Raw genomic sequence first — 20,710 nt, 5'->3', positions numbered from 1 at the left:
TGCTTAGGATGGAACAGCTCGGTTACCTGGCAGTATCCCACATCTCTCGAATGCAAGAGAGCACCTCAAAAATCATTACTGAGTTTTTTCATAAAATAAAACAACAATCAGGCATCTTGGGTGGCAGGGTTTTCAGCTAATAAAATATATATGAGATAGCTACTTAGAAATTACTTTTAAATTGCTGTATTTCATTATGATAACTAGTAAAAACAAATCCTCTCTGTGGACAGTGGTGGCTCAGTTTAGCTGGTATAGACTTTTTGTAGATCATTCCCTGGCCTTTCCTGAGTAGCTGAAATGTGTTGTAAGGAGTGAGAATTCCATTAACTACTTAATATAAACCCCTTACATTAATTAAAAAAAAAAATTGTGAAAATGTATCGTTTACTGCAGAAATACTAATGAGCTGGAGTAGAGAAACATAACAAGGGAAGTCACTACTTTCTATAGATAGATACTTTATTGTTTTGTGTTTTCACCTAGAGAGTAAACCTAGAAGGGAGTTAGTAAGTCGACTTAAATATCTGCTGGACTTGGTTTGTAACTTGCTTTCATCTGTACTTGAAGTGTAGTTTGAGATGTTGAATCATGCAAATTAATACTAGTATAAAATATAAATCTAGTTCTTAGAATTGTGCAAATTAGAATAGATTCTTGGTTTTTTTCCATTCTTGTCTAAGTGCCAGCAAGCTTTATGGTCTTGTTATTTAAATAGGTTTTATGCCAAAACACGTTGTTAAACAAATTGTGCCATTTTGCTACAGAGCACTGAGTTTTCACCCACAAAATTGGTGTAGTTGTAGAATCTGTGAACAGTTGTTTTTCTGTCATCTTTGGGCAGACTTCTAATACCCCAGGGCAGCAAATGGGCTGTTTAAACTATGTAACTAAAGTTACCTGTCATCTTCTAGACAATTGTTGGATTGGGATGGTATCCATTTTGCTTGTTGCACCTGCTTTAAAATTAAGCTGCAAGTCCCATGGATAGGTCAGAATCATAACTAATAATGTTTCTGTTAAAAAAACCCTGCTCAATCTGAATTCTTGTGTGTACTGTCCTTTCTTTCAGATATTCTGTGACTTTTCATTGACAACAAGGTGTTACTGGTTATTGAACTGCAGCACATGATAGAGTAACTACTAAGCTGCATCTGTGGCCACAGGTTCAAAGCATTTTTCTTTGTGGTTCTGTTGGTATAAACAGTGCCACCCCCTTATTTGTGTTCGGGAGTTCATGTGGTGGACCTGATCAGGAAGCTGGTCCAGATGAAAAAATAGCTGAGCAAGGAAAGTAATGACTGTTTTTTAATCCAGATCAGTTGTGAGTGACGTACTGATGTTTGGAAGCGATGGGTAACTGAAGAAATGTTTCTACAAAGTAAAACCTGAGTGGTGGGTAAAACCCCACATGGGTATAGGGTTTTCTTACTAGTTTTTTTGTGTTCTATTTCTCAGCAGCAATACATGATATTTTGCATACATTTAGGCAGAGATGTATGTATTAGCTGGGGGAGGAACCTAAGTCAATTTATCTCTGGTCAAGTTGTGCTAACACAGCTGTGATCTGGGTATGGCTTGAAATCCCAGCTGAGCTAAGCACGCAGCTATCTGTAGTCCTGCTCGCCACTGTGCGCTCCTGCCTTCTCTTCGTTGTGCCAGCTCTGTCACTAGGCCAGCAGGGAGGCAGCTCAGGAAGCTAAGCTGGCTGAAATGTACCCTTCCAAAAATATATTTTCTGCTGGCCTTGCTCCACAAAGCTGCTCATGATGGAGACTGATGTGAGCCAGAGCACACCTGTGGCCAGCAGCAGCAGGTAAGCCCATTGCTGTACCTCTGACTTGTGTTACTGGGTAGCCTCCAGACACCTGGAGCGTAACCTCCTGAAAGGTGGCTGCATACATTTCTATGCAGCCCCGATGTCCTGCTCTTGCCCTCCACACTGCCCGCCTGTCCCTCCACACTACTGCTGCATTATCCCTGCCTGGTTTTGGCAATCATCTCTCCCCTCTGCTCCCCTGGCACCCTTGCAATTCTCCATCACCTTCTGCAAAGTGCTCCTTGAACTGGAGGGAAGAGGAGGAGGGATGGGAAGGTAAAATGAGCCTTGAGCTTGTGGACTTCAATTTGAGGAATGCTGGGTTAGGAGATGTGGTGGCTGATGTATGATTAGGGACTCTTCATAAAGGAGTCTGCTTTAGCCAATAAAGCAGTTAATGTCAAGAATACTTCAGAATCAGCAACTCTTGTGGAGATCTGCATGACTTTCAGAGCATCACTAGTACATTTATTTTGGTTTCTTGTTTGCAAGCCCTTTTCGATTTTATTATTAAAAAACATAACAGAACAGCTACTGTTTGTACTTTTTAAGTAATGTACTCTACCAAGTGGTACTGCTTCAATATCCATCAAATAGCACAGCTGGCACAGAATAATGAGTGTGTGATCTGTTTCAGTAGTGTTATTGATGAGAGTATAATGGAAATATGAAGAATTAATGTAGTGTACCCTAGGAGCACACATGTTGGTTGATTTCTGTGTGTGTGTGTCTGCCTTCAATGTATGTTTTTCACTGTGGAAGTTCATTAGAAAAAAACCTAAATTGTGTAGCTGTGGAGGGTAAATCTTGGAGGCTTTAGTCCCATGTAAAGACAAGACCCTGTTGTGGAATTGATACCATTTTCAAAGGGTGCTGTGGGTGCTGCTTTGACGTAGTCATGGCTAGTAATGGTAATATAATATTGGCATCTTTGGCAGTCTCTGGAATTAATCCTTTATGAGAGAAAATGGGCATTCAGTATAGCTATCAGATGCCAGCAAAATGGATGGGCAAGGACAAGCCTGTCCATGCTAGCTATAAACCCAAATCAGCTTGTTTTCCATATATAAGTGTTTGAAGTTTTAGTGTGGTATTTTAAACTACATCAACCTCATTCTTAATATCTAGCAGTTGCAGAACTTTGCAGCACAAAAGATTTGCTCACAAAAAAATACAGAAACATAAAGCCAGTGTGAACTCTTATGTAGAGGTTACCACTGAATGCAGTTGGTAGAGAAACAAAAGATCTACATGAAAGCTTTGAGAGCTACAGTATTTCAGGTAATATTTGACACTGTACAGTTCTCAGAATTCCCCATAGCCAAGGAGAGGTGGAGGTGTGTGAGGTTTGTCTGAGGCTGAAACTTAAGGGTACTGTCCCAGCACCGAGGAAGTTCAGTGCATTTCTTAGGCCTTTCATTTAGAACACTTTTTTTTTTTTTTTCCCCTAAACTCAGTAAGTCTTCATATGTATTTATGAATTCCAATCTTGGATATGACTGTAAAATGTGTGAGAGCATGTACTGCAAATATTCGAGTATCATAGGCGTTGATTAGAAACGCATGTGTTACTAAGATGAGAATTCAGATAGGTTATTTTTTATCCTTAAAGATTTTCTGCCACTTAAGATAACAGGCGATAATTTCAGTACAATAAGGTGAATATGACTTTTCTGTGTCGTTGAAGGTACCAATGCTTATAAATGTCATGCAACACACAAAGTTGACAACTTGATTCAGGAAACCTTCCACAGAAATTGTTTTCTAAATGACACCTAGTCAGATTCGTTAATGGAAGGAATCATTGGAGGACTTATTTAAATAAAAGTATGTGTGACTTTTGTTTGTTGAGGGAAGCTTCATTTTATTGTAAACTTCTGTTCTTCAGAATGGGCACCTTCACTGTATAAAGTCTTTCAAACTACAAATTTAGGACTATGAAATGTGCGAAGAGGCAGCTTCAGTAGTGTCTTGGGAAGAGTTAAGTCTTACAAAAAAGAAGAAAAGAGATTTCTTTTTTAATTTCCTATCATCTCACCCCAGCCATACTCTTGCAGGTAATAAAGATATAGTTTGGAATAGACTTAGAAAGGTGTCTGGGGGCGGGGGGGGGAATAGTAGCAAATCATGAGGTCCACAACTGATGGGACTAAGGAATTTTAAAATGTGACTGGGTTTGCAAGCCATGTGTGCATTCTTAGGTTACAGTCCCATTATTTTGAAAAGTAAAACAGAGTAAATGGTCACTTAAGCTAACCTTGTTATGAAACTAGTGGTTCTGTGACGATTATTTTACAGTACTAATTAAAGATAAAATTAGTTTATCTTTTCGGGAAGAATGGTATAACAAAACCCAGTGCAAGATCCTATGGTAGGGCAAGGTGGTATTGGTTTCTCTGATCTCTAAGTTTCTTGACGCTCAATTTTCTGATACGTTTAATTTGCTTGCACTCTTTTGTCCACTTGGTCAACAAACAGAAAACCAAGTGGTTTAGCCAGGAGTCCTTGTGAGTGATGCAAGACAAGAAAAAAGCTGTCAAATCTTCATGACATCTCGGGGGTCCTTACTGACTGGTGGTGCCAAAGTGATTTTTGGATGATCTTTAGTATCTTTTAGCCATCATCACGTGGTGTGGTGTGGTTTTCTCAATCTTCGGCTTCCATAAATCTTAAGAGGGGCAGCTGTTCGTTGTCTGTTTTTTGTTTATTGTTTTGGGTTTTTAAAAAATGTTTTAAATATGTGTTGCTAACAGGAAAAGGAACATATATGCAGTGTGATGCAACCTCAGTGCTGTCCTTCTTGTGTTAGGCTGTAGGCTCTTCCACTGGCGAGTGGTCTGTGCTGTGGTCTGATCAGAGAACAGGCCTTACTGCTGGGAGCCCTGTGTGAATGGTGCTCTTCCTCACCAGGGCAAGCTAAGCTTTAATCTTCGTTCTGCTGCTTCTTCTGGTGTGTAGACACTGACACACGCATGCACATGCAAACACCCATGTTTCTGTTCATGTTGAATATCCTTCTAGTACTACTTTTACAGATCCTTTACAATATTAGGAAGAGTATTATACAAAGCAGACAATATTCATTACGGATCCTCTAGAAAGGTGTGTTTATTTTTTGCTGAAAGAAAATGCTGCATAATGTTAACATTGGACAGCAGTTGTCTAATGTGGTATAAGAGCCATCCAACAGAAAGAAGCTTTGTAGGGCTCTATATTGGGAGATCTAGGTCAGTACAGAAATTTCTGTAGTGTTTCAGCAGTGTTCAAGAGCGAAACATTTTATAAGACTCAAAAATGAGCCTTTTAAAAAAAGGGAAATAAAATACAAGGAAATAGACCTTTTCGTTAAGTTAGTTGTAAAGCACCAAGAATAAAGATTTTTCATTTAATGGAACTTTGCTCTCCACTGTACAGGGAGATCAAACTACAGGTTTGGTAACTTCCATCTCAAATAGAAAACTACTTTTTAGGGCATGGTTCAGCTAGACTAGTGGGAGTGTGTTAAATCACTAACAAAAGAGTAATCAAAACGAAAGATGATGTAGTTATTTAATTGCATGGAAGCGGACTGTAAGAGATCCAGCAGTGAAAAGAAGAAAATGGTTGCTTGGATGCACAAATAGGATTATACTTGGGTTGTACTTAAATCTGGCGGGCAGTTCCTAATAATCAGAATTTTAATCAGTTGGTATAGCCCAAAGCACGGACAGGCATCTACACAGTCTGATTACCACAGTTTTAACAAACAAGCCACATTAACTAAATGTGTTTATTCTCTTTTTCATTGCAAATGCAAAGACAACAAAATTAATCTAAACCTGCTTTTTGGCAGATGCAGTTCAGTGGTGACAAAAGGTACTCAAGACTGTGGATCTTCTCATTGGCTACCAGTGAAAAGTCTACATAGTTTTGATTTAGAGGAGTAACTAGCTATTGTTAATCTTTCCCTTTTTGTGCAATGAATTGGGGTCACAGAGGTGGTAAAGTTAAACGATTACTGGAATTTCTCCTTAAAGTGGAAAGAAAAAATGTACGAGAAGCATGTGAGGAGGCATGTAAACAGAACTAAGAAAATCAGGAGTTTTTCAAATGTGATGGAAAGAGTTGTGTGCAGAAAAGGGAGAAGTGGTAAATACAGGAGACAAACTATTTTTAGAAGAACCCAGATTTAATGATATCATGGGGGGATGGGATTGTTAGTTCTTGAAGAAACAAAGGCCATGTATAAAAGCTAGATGTTCAGGTACGGTCAGATTCCTTGTATCAAAGTGCAAAGAACTTGCTGATAGTGAAAGAGGAACCAGTGGGTGGATGAAGAGCACATACTGAGGATACGTACTGAAATTGTATTTATCTGTTTATAAAACGCAGTGGCATGGTCTTAGTTTTGATAACATCTTACTGAATCTGCTTAACATTTTGGTAAGAAAGACCTTGCAGGCTTTTCAGTGTTTTTTCTATTAATGTATTAGAAGACCGTGTGCAAAACATGTCAAAAACATAAAAGTAAAACTTAACCTTTCCTGAGATGTTTGAATGAACAATATTTCAGAGATTACAATATTACAAAATATACACTCAATGCCATTTACTTAATTACAAAATTTGGCACTTTGCTGGTTGTGAAGACTTGGCAAGAGCTGTGGGCCTCAGGTTTTAGGAGGCATTTGTGGTTAAATATTGGAGAGCTGACTCACTATTTAAACAGTTTCAAGCCAGGCATCCTTTTCAAGAATTAAGCTGGATTTTCTCTTCCTCTTAGGCCTCATTACTTGACTTAATTGTTGTAGCCTTGTACTTTATTTTCCCATCTCCTTGCCTTTCTCCTTGATCCTATATCCAAAAAACTTTTCCATAGCACGGATGCTTAAAAATTCAGTCTGCTGTTTCTGCTGTTTTATTGTTGTGTAAAAACAATGCTTTTTCTATATGCTGTTCCTCAGAGGACATTTTTAAACAGATTCAGAATTTCCAAGTATAAAGTAAGTTAGTAGTGCTTGCTTGTTTAACCTAATGTCATGGTTTGGAGTTTGGTGTTCTGGCTGTTTCTTTTAAAAGGATGTAGTTAATCTGGCAGACAATCACAGAAAACAATATGGTGGTGTGGATCTAGAGGAATTGTTTTAGTAAGAAATTGAAAAATATTTGCGTATGTGTAAGTTGTTTTAAAAATGATACCAAGTAAAATAAAAGTCTTGTTTCTCTGGAAGTTTAGAGTAAGAGGATCATTTTTTGGAGAGCGATTAAAGAATAGAACAAGGACGTTGTCCCACATCCTCAGAAGGATTAACGGGGATGGTGGAGTAAACAGCTTGTGTGCTGCTGTTCAAGATGGATGTTCATTAAAGACCTGGGGTTTTCAAAATGTGCTGAGGTGAAGATGTGAAACTTCATTTAATACTGTTTATGTATGCATCTATTGAATAAAACAGTTGTATCAATGTAGTACCTGGATGAAATGCTTGATTACCTTTAAATTGCATTAGGATAAGCCAAAATATGGAGTGCCACACCTCAAGATAAGGGAATGTGAGTCTTAGGATGTCATGCTAGAGCGAAGTGGAGAGGTGTAGGATCAGTGTCACATAAATCATGAAGTATTTAAGCATTGGCTCAATGTTGCTGCCTGCTGCAGTTCTCTCTGCTCATCCAACTCAGCTGTTTGAGCTGTCTTTCATCTTCAGTTCTACTGTAATTGTGGTGAATATAAGAGCTCTTCTGTCAGAATGAGCATGTTTTTTTAAGGATTTACTGATGAACAGTATTCCAACAAACGTTTAACTAACATACCTAAACTTGAGCATTTTGCTAAAATGATCACTTTTAAGGAGAACTACAGATAATTAAATACCAACATGCGATTTCAAAAATTTACATAATGATTCTTCAGGATCAGTTGGTAGTCCTGAATTTAAACAAACCAACAAGGCTCCTAATTTGCTTTTCTTTATGTTTTTTTAAAATATTTTTTAAATGGTATTGGGTATTTTTATATAGCATTAAGGCGGGGTGGGATGAGAAGGAAGAAGTAAAAAGTTGCTGATCACTTTGAATCCAAATAGACTGAAACATACACAGCAAACCAGATCAAGTTTTGAGGGTCTGGGTGTTAAAAAGGAGGAGTAAGAAAAGAAAAGAAAGCCCTCTGTGAGTTTAAGGAGCAGGCAGCTGGCAACGGCAGGAGGAATGCTGCTGAGAGGGCGAGTTCCCGGCGTGATCCTGCATCAGCCTCCTCGCCGCGTGTTCAAAGAGGGCTCTGAGGGCGGCGCGCCGAAACGGCCAGCTTGTGTGCTGAAGCTTGTGTGTGGTTGCAATAATTTTGTTTTCATAGGAGCCAGAAAGCTTTACAGTTTAGCTTGGGTTTTGCCAGTTTTGTTTTTTGGTTTTTTGCTTTTTTTCCTTGGAAAGGGCTAAAGAGGGAAAAGGAGCAAACATTTATTACTGTATCTTAATCATGCTCATTTAATAAAAATCTTGAGGTAAAACTCCACCTGTTAGCATAAGCAAAGTTATAAACTAGATTCTGCAACTTCACCTCTACCATTCATAGTTTGTTTTCCATAATTGCAGCCAGCGGCACCAAACTCTTTCTCAGCATGTTTAATTTCTTCTTGGATCTCCTTTATTGTTGTTTTTCACTCTGTTTTGGTTTGTTAGCACTGCTGCTTTTTCATCCTTGTAGTACTTAGGCACCTTCAAGATTAATTTTTTTACTAATCGTTGCCAAGTGGATGAAGGGCAAGGATTATGTCTGACCTTAGTTCAGTTTGCTTTACTATTAAAATGCCATCTCCCCAAAATGAATTTGCTGTTTGGGAGCGAATTGTTGTTGCATCTCCGTTTGTCAGACTGTGCAAGGCGAAGGCTTTCCAGGACACCTGAAAGAAGAGGAGTTGATGTGCAGGACAGCAGTGTGCGTGGGTAGGCAAGGAGAATGTTTCATGCCCCTTGTGCTGTATTTCTCAGGGGTTTCTTCCTGTTCTGCTGAATGTTCGTGTCCCTTTAAACCCCTGTGTTTCTACGGGAGAGCATTCCAGCTCTGGCACCTCTTAACGTCTGTTCTGTCTCCAAACATTAAAGTGAATTAGTCAGTCTTTGCTGATGTACAGAAATCTTTTTTTTTTTTTTTTTCTTCCCAAGTAATTATAAAGTGAAGAGGTCCTTTCTGTGACCATTAGGAGTATGAGGCTCTTGGAGCTGACCACATTTAGTAATTACTAGTTGAGGGCAAATGCTTTATTTTGGTGCTGCATCTCTTATGTGCATGTGAGGTCTGGTATGTGGGAGTCCCGTGTTCCAGAGACCTAAGTTTTGTTTTCCAATTGAAAGAATTTGGCTTCGTGGTAGTGAAGATATGCTAGCCAAAATAAATAGAAGGTCAAAGTATGGGCTATTTTAAGTCCTAAGCAGGATACCAGGATTCTTAAATCATACAGAATTTGCCACCATGGATTACATCACAACTCTGAAGATGCAGGATTTACCACATCAAATAAATAGGTTATCCATTTAATCCATTGTATTAGCCAGTTACGAAATGGGCGGTATTCAGCTACCAGCAAAACTCAAAGGACTGATTGCAGTACCATTTCAGCCTTTTTCATCTATCTTATGGAAGGCATAACATGGCAATAAAATAATAATTATTTTACTCAGTAACATTTGTCTTAGGTGGTAAGTTAGTTCCTCTGTTTATTACTCTGTTTGCCATCTCAAATGCCTGTAGGGCTTCCAGTTTCACCCAAAAATGGTTTTGTGTGGAAAAATTAAAGCTGTTTTGCCATAGTGACAACTCTGGTTGAAGAGCAGAGGTTGTAATGAGTTACTTAAACTGTCTATGTAAAATCTGAAATACTCAGATTTATACTTTCAGTTTGAACTGAATCTCCGAGATGACAGTAGCCAGGTGAAATTATTCCATGCTGTAGAATAATCATTGGCATCAGAGTGCTCAAAAACTCTGAGCTGAGAAAATTACTTAGCATAATGTATCCGTAGGGATTTGGCTGTGCTTTCTTCAAGTATTTCCAATTGTGAGAGTTTAAAAGAGAAAGATGTACTGGAATGAGCTTCAGGGAGGGGCAGGTTCTATGCTGTGTGGCTCACCATAGGGCAAACAGAAGACGAGTGGAGTTGCCAGCATTTGAAGGAATCAAGTATGTAAGCTTTAAGTTCTGTCATAAGATTTCAGGCTGGTAAAGGTAATACAAATTTTGCTGTTGTTTGGGGTAAATTTTTAAACAGGATTTAATCCACAATTCATGTAGTATCTCTTAAAGCATGTTTTCCTTTTGTTGTATTATGTCCTCAGTATTCTTCATGAAGGATCTAGAAAATTAGGCTGCTATAAATTGCATCCCATCCTTGCTGCTTATGTTTTTTGCAGGGTGAAAATTCACTGCTAAACAAATCTAAATACACCAGTTGTAAGCAAATATCAAGCAATACTTAATATGGTATGCAAGAGTGGAAATGATGAAACACGAAGGATGTCAAATCTGAAATAAATCAGTTTATATTTAGTATCATTCTGTAAAAAGTTTATAAGGAAAGACAGGTCCCTAAGGGAAAAATGAGGGACAGGGAGAGAGATAAAAAGTAAGATGCAGGGTGGTTTGTATCGGTAAATGTTTGACAGTGGTTTTGTTTCTGTATACTGAAAGCCATAAAAAAGATTTAAAATAACTTCTGTTTTAGAAGAAATCAGTGTTAAGGCATCTGTAACATTCCTGTAAGAAGCCACTCGTCCAACTATAATGAAATTAGATTTCTTGTTTTGAATAGGTCACCTCTGTCACCAAACATTTTGCATGTGAGATTAGTCTTGCAGCATGGGCTGGGCAGGTGTGCTTACTGGTGGTGGTTGCTGTAATACCCACCCTGAACTGGGGAGCCTTCTTGTCTGAATCCCTGAATAAATGGAAACATCCAAACACTTGCGGGCCACGAATTTTGAACTTTGAAAGGAAACTACCAAAGTTAGTTTTCCCTATTTCAATGTGTTCAGTTGCCTAGCAAATTATTGGTGATAACCACTCCTGGTATCTAGTTTAGATGCAATTTAGACAACCAACATTTAGAATCTGTTTCTTAGAAACCAAACGGAAAGAGGTCAGTCTTTGTGGAGCAAAGCCGTTGATTGACAGTGTTTAGGTTTGTGACTTAAAATACAGATTAATCTGGTGTCTGCATATATAACAAAAATCTTCCCTCTGTGTTCCCTTGGTTTTCCTTTGCACCTTTCCACTTGAAATAAAGAATTTGGTTGGTTTTGGTTTTTTTCTTTTTTTACCCAAGGTGAGGTAGGAAAAAAAAAGGGTTTATAAGAGGAAAAATCTAGGAATGTGATGGGTCTATTCCTGCACAAAGTACTTCAAGTAGTTAGCTATCTTAAGTAATAATTTTGAAGGGAATAATATTTATTTTAAAGGAGCTTTATAAGAGTGACAACATTAACATGCTTGGAGGAAGAGAGAAGGGGGATTTCTACTTAGGATTAAGAAATTTGTGCATATTTTTATATACAAATAATTTGCCTTTGCCATCACTTCTGATAATTCTTGAACTCCAAGGCATGAGGAGAAAGAGCCCTTTCAGGGCGTGGGATGATCCTTTGTGGAGAGCTAATTCTACCTTTAAGCTGCAAATACAACAGACTTCATGTGTCTCAGTGGAGACTTTATAGGTTTTCAGAAAAAAAGAAAAAAAATTAAGAATCTGTTGTCCCCTACTTGCTTCTGTAGTTCAAGGCTATGTCCTCTTACCTGAGAGGAGGTTAAGGAGGGGCATCCTCAATCTCTCCCATTTCAAACAGGCTCACACAACAGGCATCAAGGAAGAAAAGCCAGCTTGTAGCTTGCCAGCGCTACAGTGTATGTGGAAAGAAATTCGATGGTCACAGCAAAGCATGGCTTCAATCTGGCATTTAGCTTAAGTCCACAACAAGGTAATTGTAAAGGCTTGAGGAAGACCTTCTAGGAGCCTCCTGACTTTCCTAGGAGGTCTCGTCCCTACTGCTGAAAGATGAAATTTGGCTCTCAGCCAGACCTGCTCCACTTTATTGTTACTGTACCTGCAAGGTCATGATTTCTGTGAAAGATACCATTTTTGTTAGGTATTGTAAACTTCTGTATTTCTGCTGTGTGGGCTATTGCCAGTTGTTCTTGAGGTGGGGATGCTTCATGATGAAAAGTGCCCAACATTGACCTTCGGATGGCGCATCATGTGCAGGTTAATTTTTTTTTCTTTGTAGTAAAGTGGCTTTTACATGGTATGTGTAAACTGAAACACTGCACAATTTGAGTTTGAAATAGCTTGTAGAGGCCTTTCTTTCAAAGTTTTAAGAATTTAGGAAGAAAACGTGCTAGTCACTTTTTTAAATTTTATTGCTCCCACAGATACTGATTTCAGCAGAATGCTTATTTTTATTTTTAGTCAGTCATATTTTCATACACATATCTCATGTTCTCAGATAACTTTAACCTTTAAAGAGGACCCAAAAGAGGGAGGAAAAGGGTAGTTTCCTGCTTTGTCATTATTGTGATCAGGTAATGATAAATTGAAAAGAGCTAGCAAACAAAATTCTGCAGCTAAAAGAACAATTTGAAAAAGTGAATTTGAAAATATCCAATAAATGGTTTTTTAAAATAAATTAATGTTTATCATTCTGACTGTCCCGTAGGCAATAAAATTTCCACAGGAACTGATGTTAAATGTGGACGATTTGTTAATAATTCTTTTTACTCTACTTTTTTAAGCAAAAATTTTGAAGAAGAGTAGGAAACAAAAGTGCAGAGTTTGGTGTTCTAGTGGTTGGGATTATGTCCTTTTATTTTTTTCAAGTAGCATAAGCCAGACAAGAAACAGTTTTTGAAAATGGTCGATACTGACACTTTTAAGTAGATGTAGCCTTCTAAAGTGGGTGATTTAGAATGTTATAGGTAAAAATGACAGTATAAGTTTGTTTATATCCCTTAGCTGCGATCAAAATATTATCAAGTGCTTGACAGTAAGTGAATGAATAGGTTCAAGTGCTTGTCAGCCTGAGTTCTAACAACCTGTACACAGGCACCTTTCTCCAGTTACTTTATTGTACTCATTGAGCTTTCTAGATACTTAAATTTCTGAAGGAAGAAAAAGCCCTAGTCATTTTTTTTTCCCTTAACTACAAATTTGTGGTATAAAATGGCTTTGAAACTATGTTAATGCACTTAATGTGTTCTACTCTCTACTTGTAGATCTGAGTGCAAGACATACATGCAGAGGATCTAGCTCTGTGGCAGCTAGTGGTTTGAAAGGACACTTTTTCACTTGAAAAGAGTATGTGCAAAAGATATGTTTACAGAGAAGGCATCTTTGCTTCTCCCTGCCTCTTCTAAGGTGTGCTATGGTTTGGGGTTTTTCCTCTCCTGTTTTTTAAAAGGTTTGTGCTGGGAATTAACGCATACAGAAAATATCCCCCAAAGTTAATGTTTGATTCTGCAACCAGAGCATACAGAACTGAGTTTAATGGCAGTTTTTATATCAGCTTTGCAACTGTGTGCTGACTTTAATGGAGCAACAGGTTATGAGCAAAAGGAGGAGTATGATTGCAGGTTGTCCGTGTGGTCTTTCTTACACAAGGAGAGTGCACACATTGTTCAGACCATTCCCAGCCTGGGGGGGCAGCAGAATTGCTAATGTTAGAATTTCTGCAAGCTTTGACTGTGACATTTTTTTGTTTAAAAAAAAAAAAATCTACCCTGTTTACACTTATGCCTTGTCTTCCATGACTTTTGAGAGATCAGCATAACTTTTTGTCACTGCCTAGTCTGTGAGAGAAAGAGTTGTATTTTACTTCACAACACCGAGTAATAAATTTTACTGAAGTTATGGCAGTTCCTAACTGTCACTCCTGTTAACAGGGTTTAGATAAGTGCTGGTCCCGGTTTGTCTTGCCTGGGTTTTTTACCATGCACTACAGTAATGAATGTGTTACGGAGAAGCAGAAAATACTCTCCATCCCCTTCCCCCTCCTTGCACAACTGCACCTAACCACCATTGATGCTTCATGAATGGGAAATTACAGCTCCTAAATTTGACATTGTAGACATAACTGAAAAGATTAACTTTTATAGGGTTGTGACTGTGAAAATGTCTACTTCTCCTTGTATGTTTAAGTTTGGGTAAATATTTTGCAATCTGGGAAGATTTAAGAAAATCCCAAACAGAGTAAATAGCCAACTTGTAATTGGAAACAACTGGTTGGAGAATTTCGTTATTGCTTCGCATTTAAAAGGAGTGAGGTGCTATAAATTTGTGGGCTTTCTTTTATCCATTAAAAATTCTGGTTAGATCATTTAAGAATCATTCTTAGGTAACTGAAACAGGCTAGTCTGCTTTATGTAGCCAAGCCATGTGAAGGTTTTAAAACTTTGCTGGAAAAATATCAGGGTAAATACCAGTGCAAACACACCTGCATTAGTGTAGCTTGCCTGTGAAAATTGTTATTTTTATTATTTTTCTAATGACTGCCTGTAAGATTCCATCAGAGGGGGTGGGTCAAGATTTCTGTTCCGTCTTTCTCCTATCCTGAAGATTTTAGCAGGGAATTTGGCAATAAACTAAGTAAATCCCAGTAATTAGTGAAGGGGTTAAGTTTTCTGAAAACGGGGCAGAGGTGACTAAGGCTGTGATTCTGTCCCCAGCTGGCTCTGGCACTTGCTAGACTCTCTGCTGAGCTGTTTTTGTGTGTTAAGCCAACAAAAATCTAAACTGACTAAAAAACATAGTTAAATAATACCGGCCAGACCAGGTAGGGCCATCGCAGAACCAGAGACTGTGTGCGTTGCAGAGGGATAGATCTTGAATACAACTGTCCAGATCAAGACAGCTTATGGCTAAAGGGCAAATAAATCATAGGAAGGGTATGTGACTTGCTTCAGGTTCCTATTCTAAATGCCACTTATGCACAGTGGCAATCTTTGTTTAGTATGTATGTGCAAAAATATATGTCTATCAAGTAGTTCAATAAGTTTATCCTCCTGTACCTTTGTGAAATCTAAGTTTTAGTTTCAAGTTAAATACAAGTTGTTAATTATTTTTTTTAATGTCTTACGACAGTGCACTCATTTATGTGGAGTTCATGTCGTCCTTTTATATTAACTAGAATGGCTTTGATGGGTCAGAGTTGAAGTGTCGATTTGTCCAGTACCCAGTTTCTGACAGTAGAATAGTAAATTCTGACAGCAAATAGGAACTATATAGGGAAGGGAACAGTAAGAAGGAACACTTTATGATCATTCCCTAAAACCTTTCTAAGTATCTGCAGCTTAGGGACTTTTTGAGCCAGATATGACATCCTTGAGTTTAAAAGCTCTTTGTGGAGCTTGTGCTTGTTCAGTTACCTTCCGAATCTTTAAACTTTTGGAACTCATTCCCACAAGACATTGTGGTTCACAAAGTTTAACTACATACCATGTGCAAAAAGTATTTTTGTGTAGTTTTTTCTGACCTGCCCCTTAATGTCAACCACTGTTCCCTAATGCTTGTATTGGGAAAAAGTTGTGCTTTATTTATCTTCTCCATGCCACCTATAATTCTGTACTCATCTTCTCTGTCCTGTGGAGTCCCTTTCTCCAGGCTGAGCAGTCCAAGTAGCATATTTTTGGTTTTACTCTGTCTTTTTTTTTTTTACAGGGGGAGGCATGATTGCATACATTACTACATCTATGGGCACACTGTGGATTCATACAATAGAATTGTATTTCTGTTTGAGCTCTTCTAATTCTTTCCAAATAATTCTGTTCATTTGCTTTATGATAGCTATTGAGCTAGTGTTTTTGTTGAACTGCGTGACTACATGACTGATGTTTCTTAACAGACAGAGCTCCTTTGCTAGGTGCATTATTTTGCATTTACCAGTACTGAATTTCTGCTGTTCTATTGCACAATCCCTCCACAGTAAGAGTGTTCTGCCACTTTTGTCATCATGCCTAGGACCTGAGATGAGTTTGGGACTACGTTACACTTGATATTATGCAAAAAAGAAGAGTGTTTTGCCTTCCCAAGATGCTTTTAATCCAGGTGCAAGGCAGAGGACAGCAGATGAATACAAAGTTTGCGTAGGCAACCTGCAAGACTTGATAAGAAAGACTAATAATAAAGTATTTTTCTGAGAGTTTAGCCCTTCTCCTTGAGTTTTTAAGAAGGCGCGTCAAAGGAAATACCAAGTGCTCATTTGGCAATTTTAGAAACAGAGAATGGAAGGCTGCCAATTGTTAGCCTGATGGAAGCAGAAGTTGAGTTTTCAGTGTTAAATGTGAGCGGGTAGCTAGTTTGAGAATCATCGGAGGGGCGGGGAAGTGAAAGCAAGCAATTTATGGTGAATGGCATGTAGCAAGAATCATGGGGGGAGTAGAGAAAGTGTGATGTGTTAGCCATATAAGTCAGCATTTGTACATGTTCAGTAGGGTAAGCAAGAGGGAGTTAGTGGAGTTAGGCAGAGTTAAGCTGTATGTGTTCTTCTGTGTGTCTGCTGTGATTTGGTTCAGTATATGCTAAGGATAGCAGAAATTCACATCTGTCACTTCCCCACAGTAAACTGGGTAAAGAGTGAGGGGAGAATGAGTGGAGTCCTCAGTGTGACAGGCCACACTGCAGAAAGGGACACAAGATTATTTTTTTCCAAGACCCAGTTAAACACCGAAATGCTGAGGAAGGTCTAAGAGATCAGTCTCTTGTCTAAAACTCCACTTAAGATGCATCCTAGCCATGAAGACCTTGCTTGACACGATACTGCCAAAATTTAAAAAATAAAATAAATAAAAAAGGTATCTGTTTTTGTTAGTTTACAAACTGGCATCTTAAACCAAGAAAAATTACATTTCTATATACTCTTCTAGTTCTAGGTCAAATGATTAGTTCTGTGACAAGACAGCATGACACTTCGAGTATGACAGAAGCCCTGATGCTGCAGCAGAGGCTGGGAATATTAATGGCCAAATCTAGGTGAGTGCTTTTTAATTCTGCCAGTTCCATAGCTGTTTCATTTCTTCCTCATAGCCTTGGTTCACATCTCTTCTTTGAAGCAGCACTGCACTTCTTTGTTTTCTGAAGTATTAAGATTAAAATATATTAGAGACAAAATAACAAGCTTGTATGATTATTGATTATATAACCTTTCTTTGTTTTTTTTTTTTTGAGATACATTGCCTGTACCTTATACATCTTCATATACTACAGCTTTCTACTTGCAACTCTAGTGATTTTTCCCAAACTACTTTTCACTTAAGGTTTTTTTTTATTGTTTTTTGGGTTTTTTTTAAGTTTGTGGGCACCTGTCTGCACCAGATTTGATCAGTTATTTTACACTGAATGCAAAGAAAGTCATGTACTATAACAGCATGCCGCTATCTACTTCTGTTTCAACTGTGTCAAAATGTTTGGGGCTGTCTTAAGACTGGGCTTTGTGAAGTGTAAGCATCTGTGCCTAAAGGCTGCTGGAAGTGTCTTCAACCATGACTGCTGTATGGATGAGAGGTTGAAAACCTTTGCTGCAAATTTATATATTCATTGTTAATCTGTATTGCATCTATTGTCACCTGTTGCTCTCTTTTTAGCAGTGAATTCTCAGAATAATTAGTGTAGTATTGGTAGGTGAACAAGACCAACAGCTGAACGTTACTGTAGTGAGGCATTTTGGGGTGCCAGGGTAGAAAATTAGTAATCGGTGTTGTTACCTGTATCTTCCTTTCTAAACAAAACAGGCAGAATTTGTAAGAAAAAAACCCAGAGTGGTTAAAATAACAATGGGATCTATATGTGAAGACTATTAAAAGTAGTCTGTAATTGAGAGAGTGATTGGACTGATTAATAAAATTCATGACTGATCTTCACTGTGCAAAAACCCAGTTGTGTGTAGCATAGCTTCACTCTGCAACAGCAGAACCAAACAGCCAACCTTCCAGTTCGATGTTGAGTTGGGGAGAAAAAGCTCTGTCATGTTAACGCATGTTTTCATGTTATGCCTAGAAATTACACTGGAGAATCTGTGATTTTTGGCTGTATCTGGTGCTCTGCCTCTTTCTTACTGGATTAATCCAAGCCATGTTGTTACCCTTTCTGTTAAGTTCTCCATTTCAGCTCTGTACGGGTTTGGTGGCAGATCTGCACAGTCTTTAGGGTAGCAGTATCTCTTTTGGGTGGCTTTTCTGGCCAAGAAGAGGGGAAGAGTTAGCTGTTCTTCATTGTATTATTTGCACCTTATTTCTCAGCAGACTAAAGTGCTACTTGGATACTACTGCTGCATGCTAATACAAACGCCTGTCTAGAAAGCAAGTCCCAGTTTTCTTAAGGTGACATCAGATTTTTGTCCCCTCTATTTAGGAAAAGTTATCAGCCAGTTCTGTCTTCCTTCTTCATGATTTCTAGTGTCATCTCTGTTATTGACTTACTAGCTCTCTTGCAAGGTTTTGCCCCACTTTTAATTGGTGTAGTGGAAATTCTGGGTTTTTTCAATGTAAAGATGATATAAATGGGTTAAGTTTTCTTTTGTCTGGCTTTTCTTGTATCTAAGAAATACAAGACTTACCACCCTCTGCAAGGTGGTAGAAGGAGGAAAAGCAAGTTGCGAGACTTGGTTCTACGACCATTTATCATACTGTTTTATGAAGGTTTTACTATATATACAAAAATCTTTAAATGAAAATATCAAAAATACCAAATACTTCTTTTTGGTTTCCTTAATTTCCTGCTGTTCTGTGTTAGTTGAGTATTTTATTGTTTTATAGTAAATGAAGTAGACTGTGTAACACAATTTAATCCAAACGGAACTTAATAGAAATAAAAACCCCAAGTTTTAAAATGTTTATGTTGAATGTGGGTGTTTTTTTGTTGGGGTTTTTTTTTTCCTTCCCTTGACTTCGCTTACATAGTTTTATGTACGGTGCTGTATGGGAAGTATTTAAAAGTGGAAGCACAGAGCCTCGCTGCACAGCTGCCAGCACAGGGCTGCCTCCAGGCCTGGATCACCTCCACCCTCTGTTGCGAGCCAGCCCTGGAGCTGCTGAAGCCAGGGCAGCCTTTCAGGATTGCCATGGGGGCTCTTTGTGTTGCCCCTGCTTGGTAACCTCCGACAGCCCAGGGCTTGTATGGGCGTCACTACGGCTGTGCTCAGCAGTCTAAGCCGGGAAGTGCTCCTTTAGGCAGAACTGGGATCCGGATAGTTGCCTTGTGTAGAGGCCCTGGTTTAGGAGATGAGAATTGCACCCAGTAAGTTGTTGGTTTTTGTTTTCCCTCAAGCTGCTACCATGGGAATTAAGGTGACAAATCAAATAGGTCTGTTTGGTAGTAACCTCAAGCTGAATTATTGGTAGGGCTTTAACAACTTGGTGTTGCCGCTCTTTAATGCCAAATTCAAGTTAACTACTTAAATATTTGTAATATTTATGTTGATTTATTTTTTTTACTTATGACTGCAAAATTCATGATTAATAATTGTAATTTCAGAGAGCAACTTGTGTTGGGTTGTTTTGTCAATGATACTCTGTTTTCACTTCAACTAACTTTTATTTTTTTCACCCTCCTCCTTTAGAGATCACATGGTCTTCTAAAGAAGTCATGGGTAGCTGCTGTAGCTGTCCAGATAAAGAAACTGTCCCAGATAACCATCGAAATAAGTTTAAGGTAAGCAACTGATGTGGTATACGGTGAATTCTTTTGTTGCTTTCTTGCAGAGTAGGTCTGTGATAGAAAAAAATTAAGTGAAAATAGGGTGAGCATTATTGAATTGTTAAAACATTGCAGAGTTGCAGATCTCTGTGGCTACAGGTTTCTCTTGCCCCTTTGAGAAATCCTCTGTTACCAGCAGTGACAGGAATTCCCTAGACAGGGTGGGCTCTTTTCTGACAGTTTTGATGTTCAGGAAGGAGAAGAAGCCCCATGCTTTTGATCCATCTCCGTTTCAGTTGGTGGGGCCCAAGTAAGTGTTGTTGCCTCTGGGAAGTTATGGAAGTTAGGGAGAGAGTTGTAAGCATAAGGGGAGAGCTACTGGAGAAATGTGATTATGAACCTGCATGCAGGGTCAGCAATAGAGGGTTTTAGGGGTGCTGATATTACTTGAAGATCACTACTGATCATAGCACTTTAAGATATTTTGTTCTTTGCTTGAAGGAATTTTATTTATAAATGTGCTTCTGTCCCTTATATCCCTGGAATTTGTAAGCTTGTGAACACTTGTTCATGTGCTTAATATGCTTAACATGAAGCTGCTGAAGTCAGTGACTAAGTAAACATGCCTTTGCATAGTCACACAAGTCAGATTTGCTTCTGTGCTCCAAACTGTCTCTGTGTGTTGGCAAAAGAATGTAATGCTTCCATAGTGAAAAATGATTCATGTGTTGCCTTAGGGCAACACTGAAATGAGCTTCAAAGCTATGGGAATTTCTGGAAATGTTTAATATTATCAGTACAAAAAGCTGAAGGATAAAATATTTTTCTGTTTTCTTGGGTTTTATAAATTTGACATCATTTCATGTAACTAGTTCCTATTTTTCTCCTTTTAGAATTTCTCTATTGTTTGTGTGGGTCGCTGATTTAGCAGTGGGGGGTAGAAGATGAAAGAATGTAATTTGCAAAATGAAGAAAGTTGGCATAAGCCTCAGTGACAGATGAAACTATTCCTATTCTTTTCAGTTGACTGGATTTCAAGTTGAAAATGTCTCTTTAAGGATTAACGTTAATTGACACCATAGGGAAGATTTTTTGGTAGCCTTTTTATTGAGTAAGAAGGAATCCCACTAAAAGCAGCAATGGGAGATAACATACATGCAGAGGAAAATACAGAGTGTCCAAATTCCATAAAGGATGCAGATGGCCTCAAACTGGTTTAAAAGCAGAAAGAATTAGGGTTGA

The 20,710-nt window shown here is 38.4% G+C and overlaps 1 protein-coding gene across 2 annotated transcripts in view; it reads left to right on the top strand.

The window, feature by feature from the left end:
• FRS2 (fibroblast growth factor receptor substrate 2) overlaps nt 1-20,710 on the top strand; it is a 58,201-nt gene that overhangs the window by 22,450 nt on the left and 15,041 nt on the right. For both annotated transcript variants that reach the window (XM_037387413.1, XM_037387412.1), the window contains 2 exons: nt 16,702-16,807; nt 19,392-19,483. In XM_037387413.1, coding sequence (XP_037243310.1) covers nt 19,418-19,483 — 66 coding nt within the window. In that variant the 5' untranslated portion in view covers nt 16,702-16,807; nt 19,392-19,417. The remainder of the gene's footprint in view (nt 1-16,701; nt 16,808-19,391; nt 19,484-20,710) is intronic.

This window comes from Falco rusticolus, chromosome 5, assembly GCF_015220075.1.
Source record: "Falco rusticolus isolate bFalRus1 chromosome 5, bFalRus1.pri, whole genome shotgun sequence".
Taxonomy (NCBI): Eukaryota; Metazoa; Chordata; class Aves; order Falconiformes; family Falconidae; genus Falco; species Falco rusticolus.
This window is presented reverse-complemented; position numbering and strand designations above follow the sequence as displayed.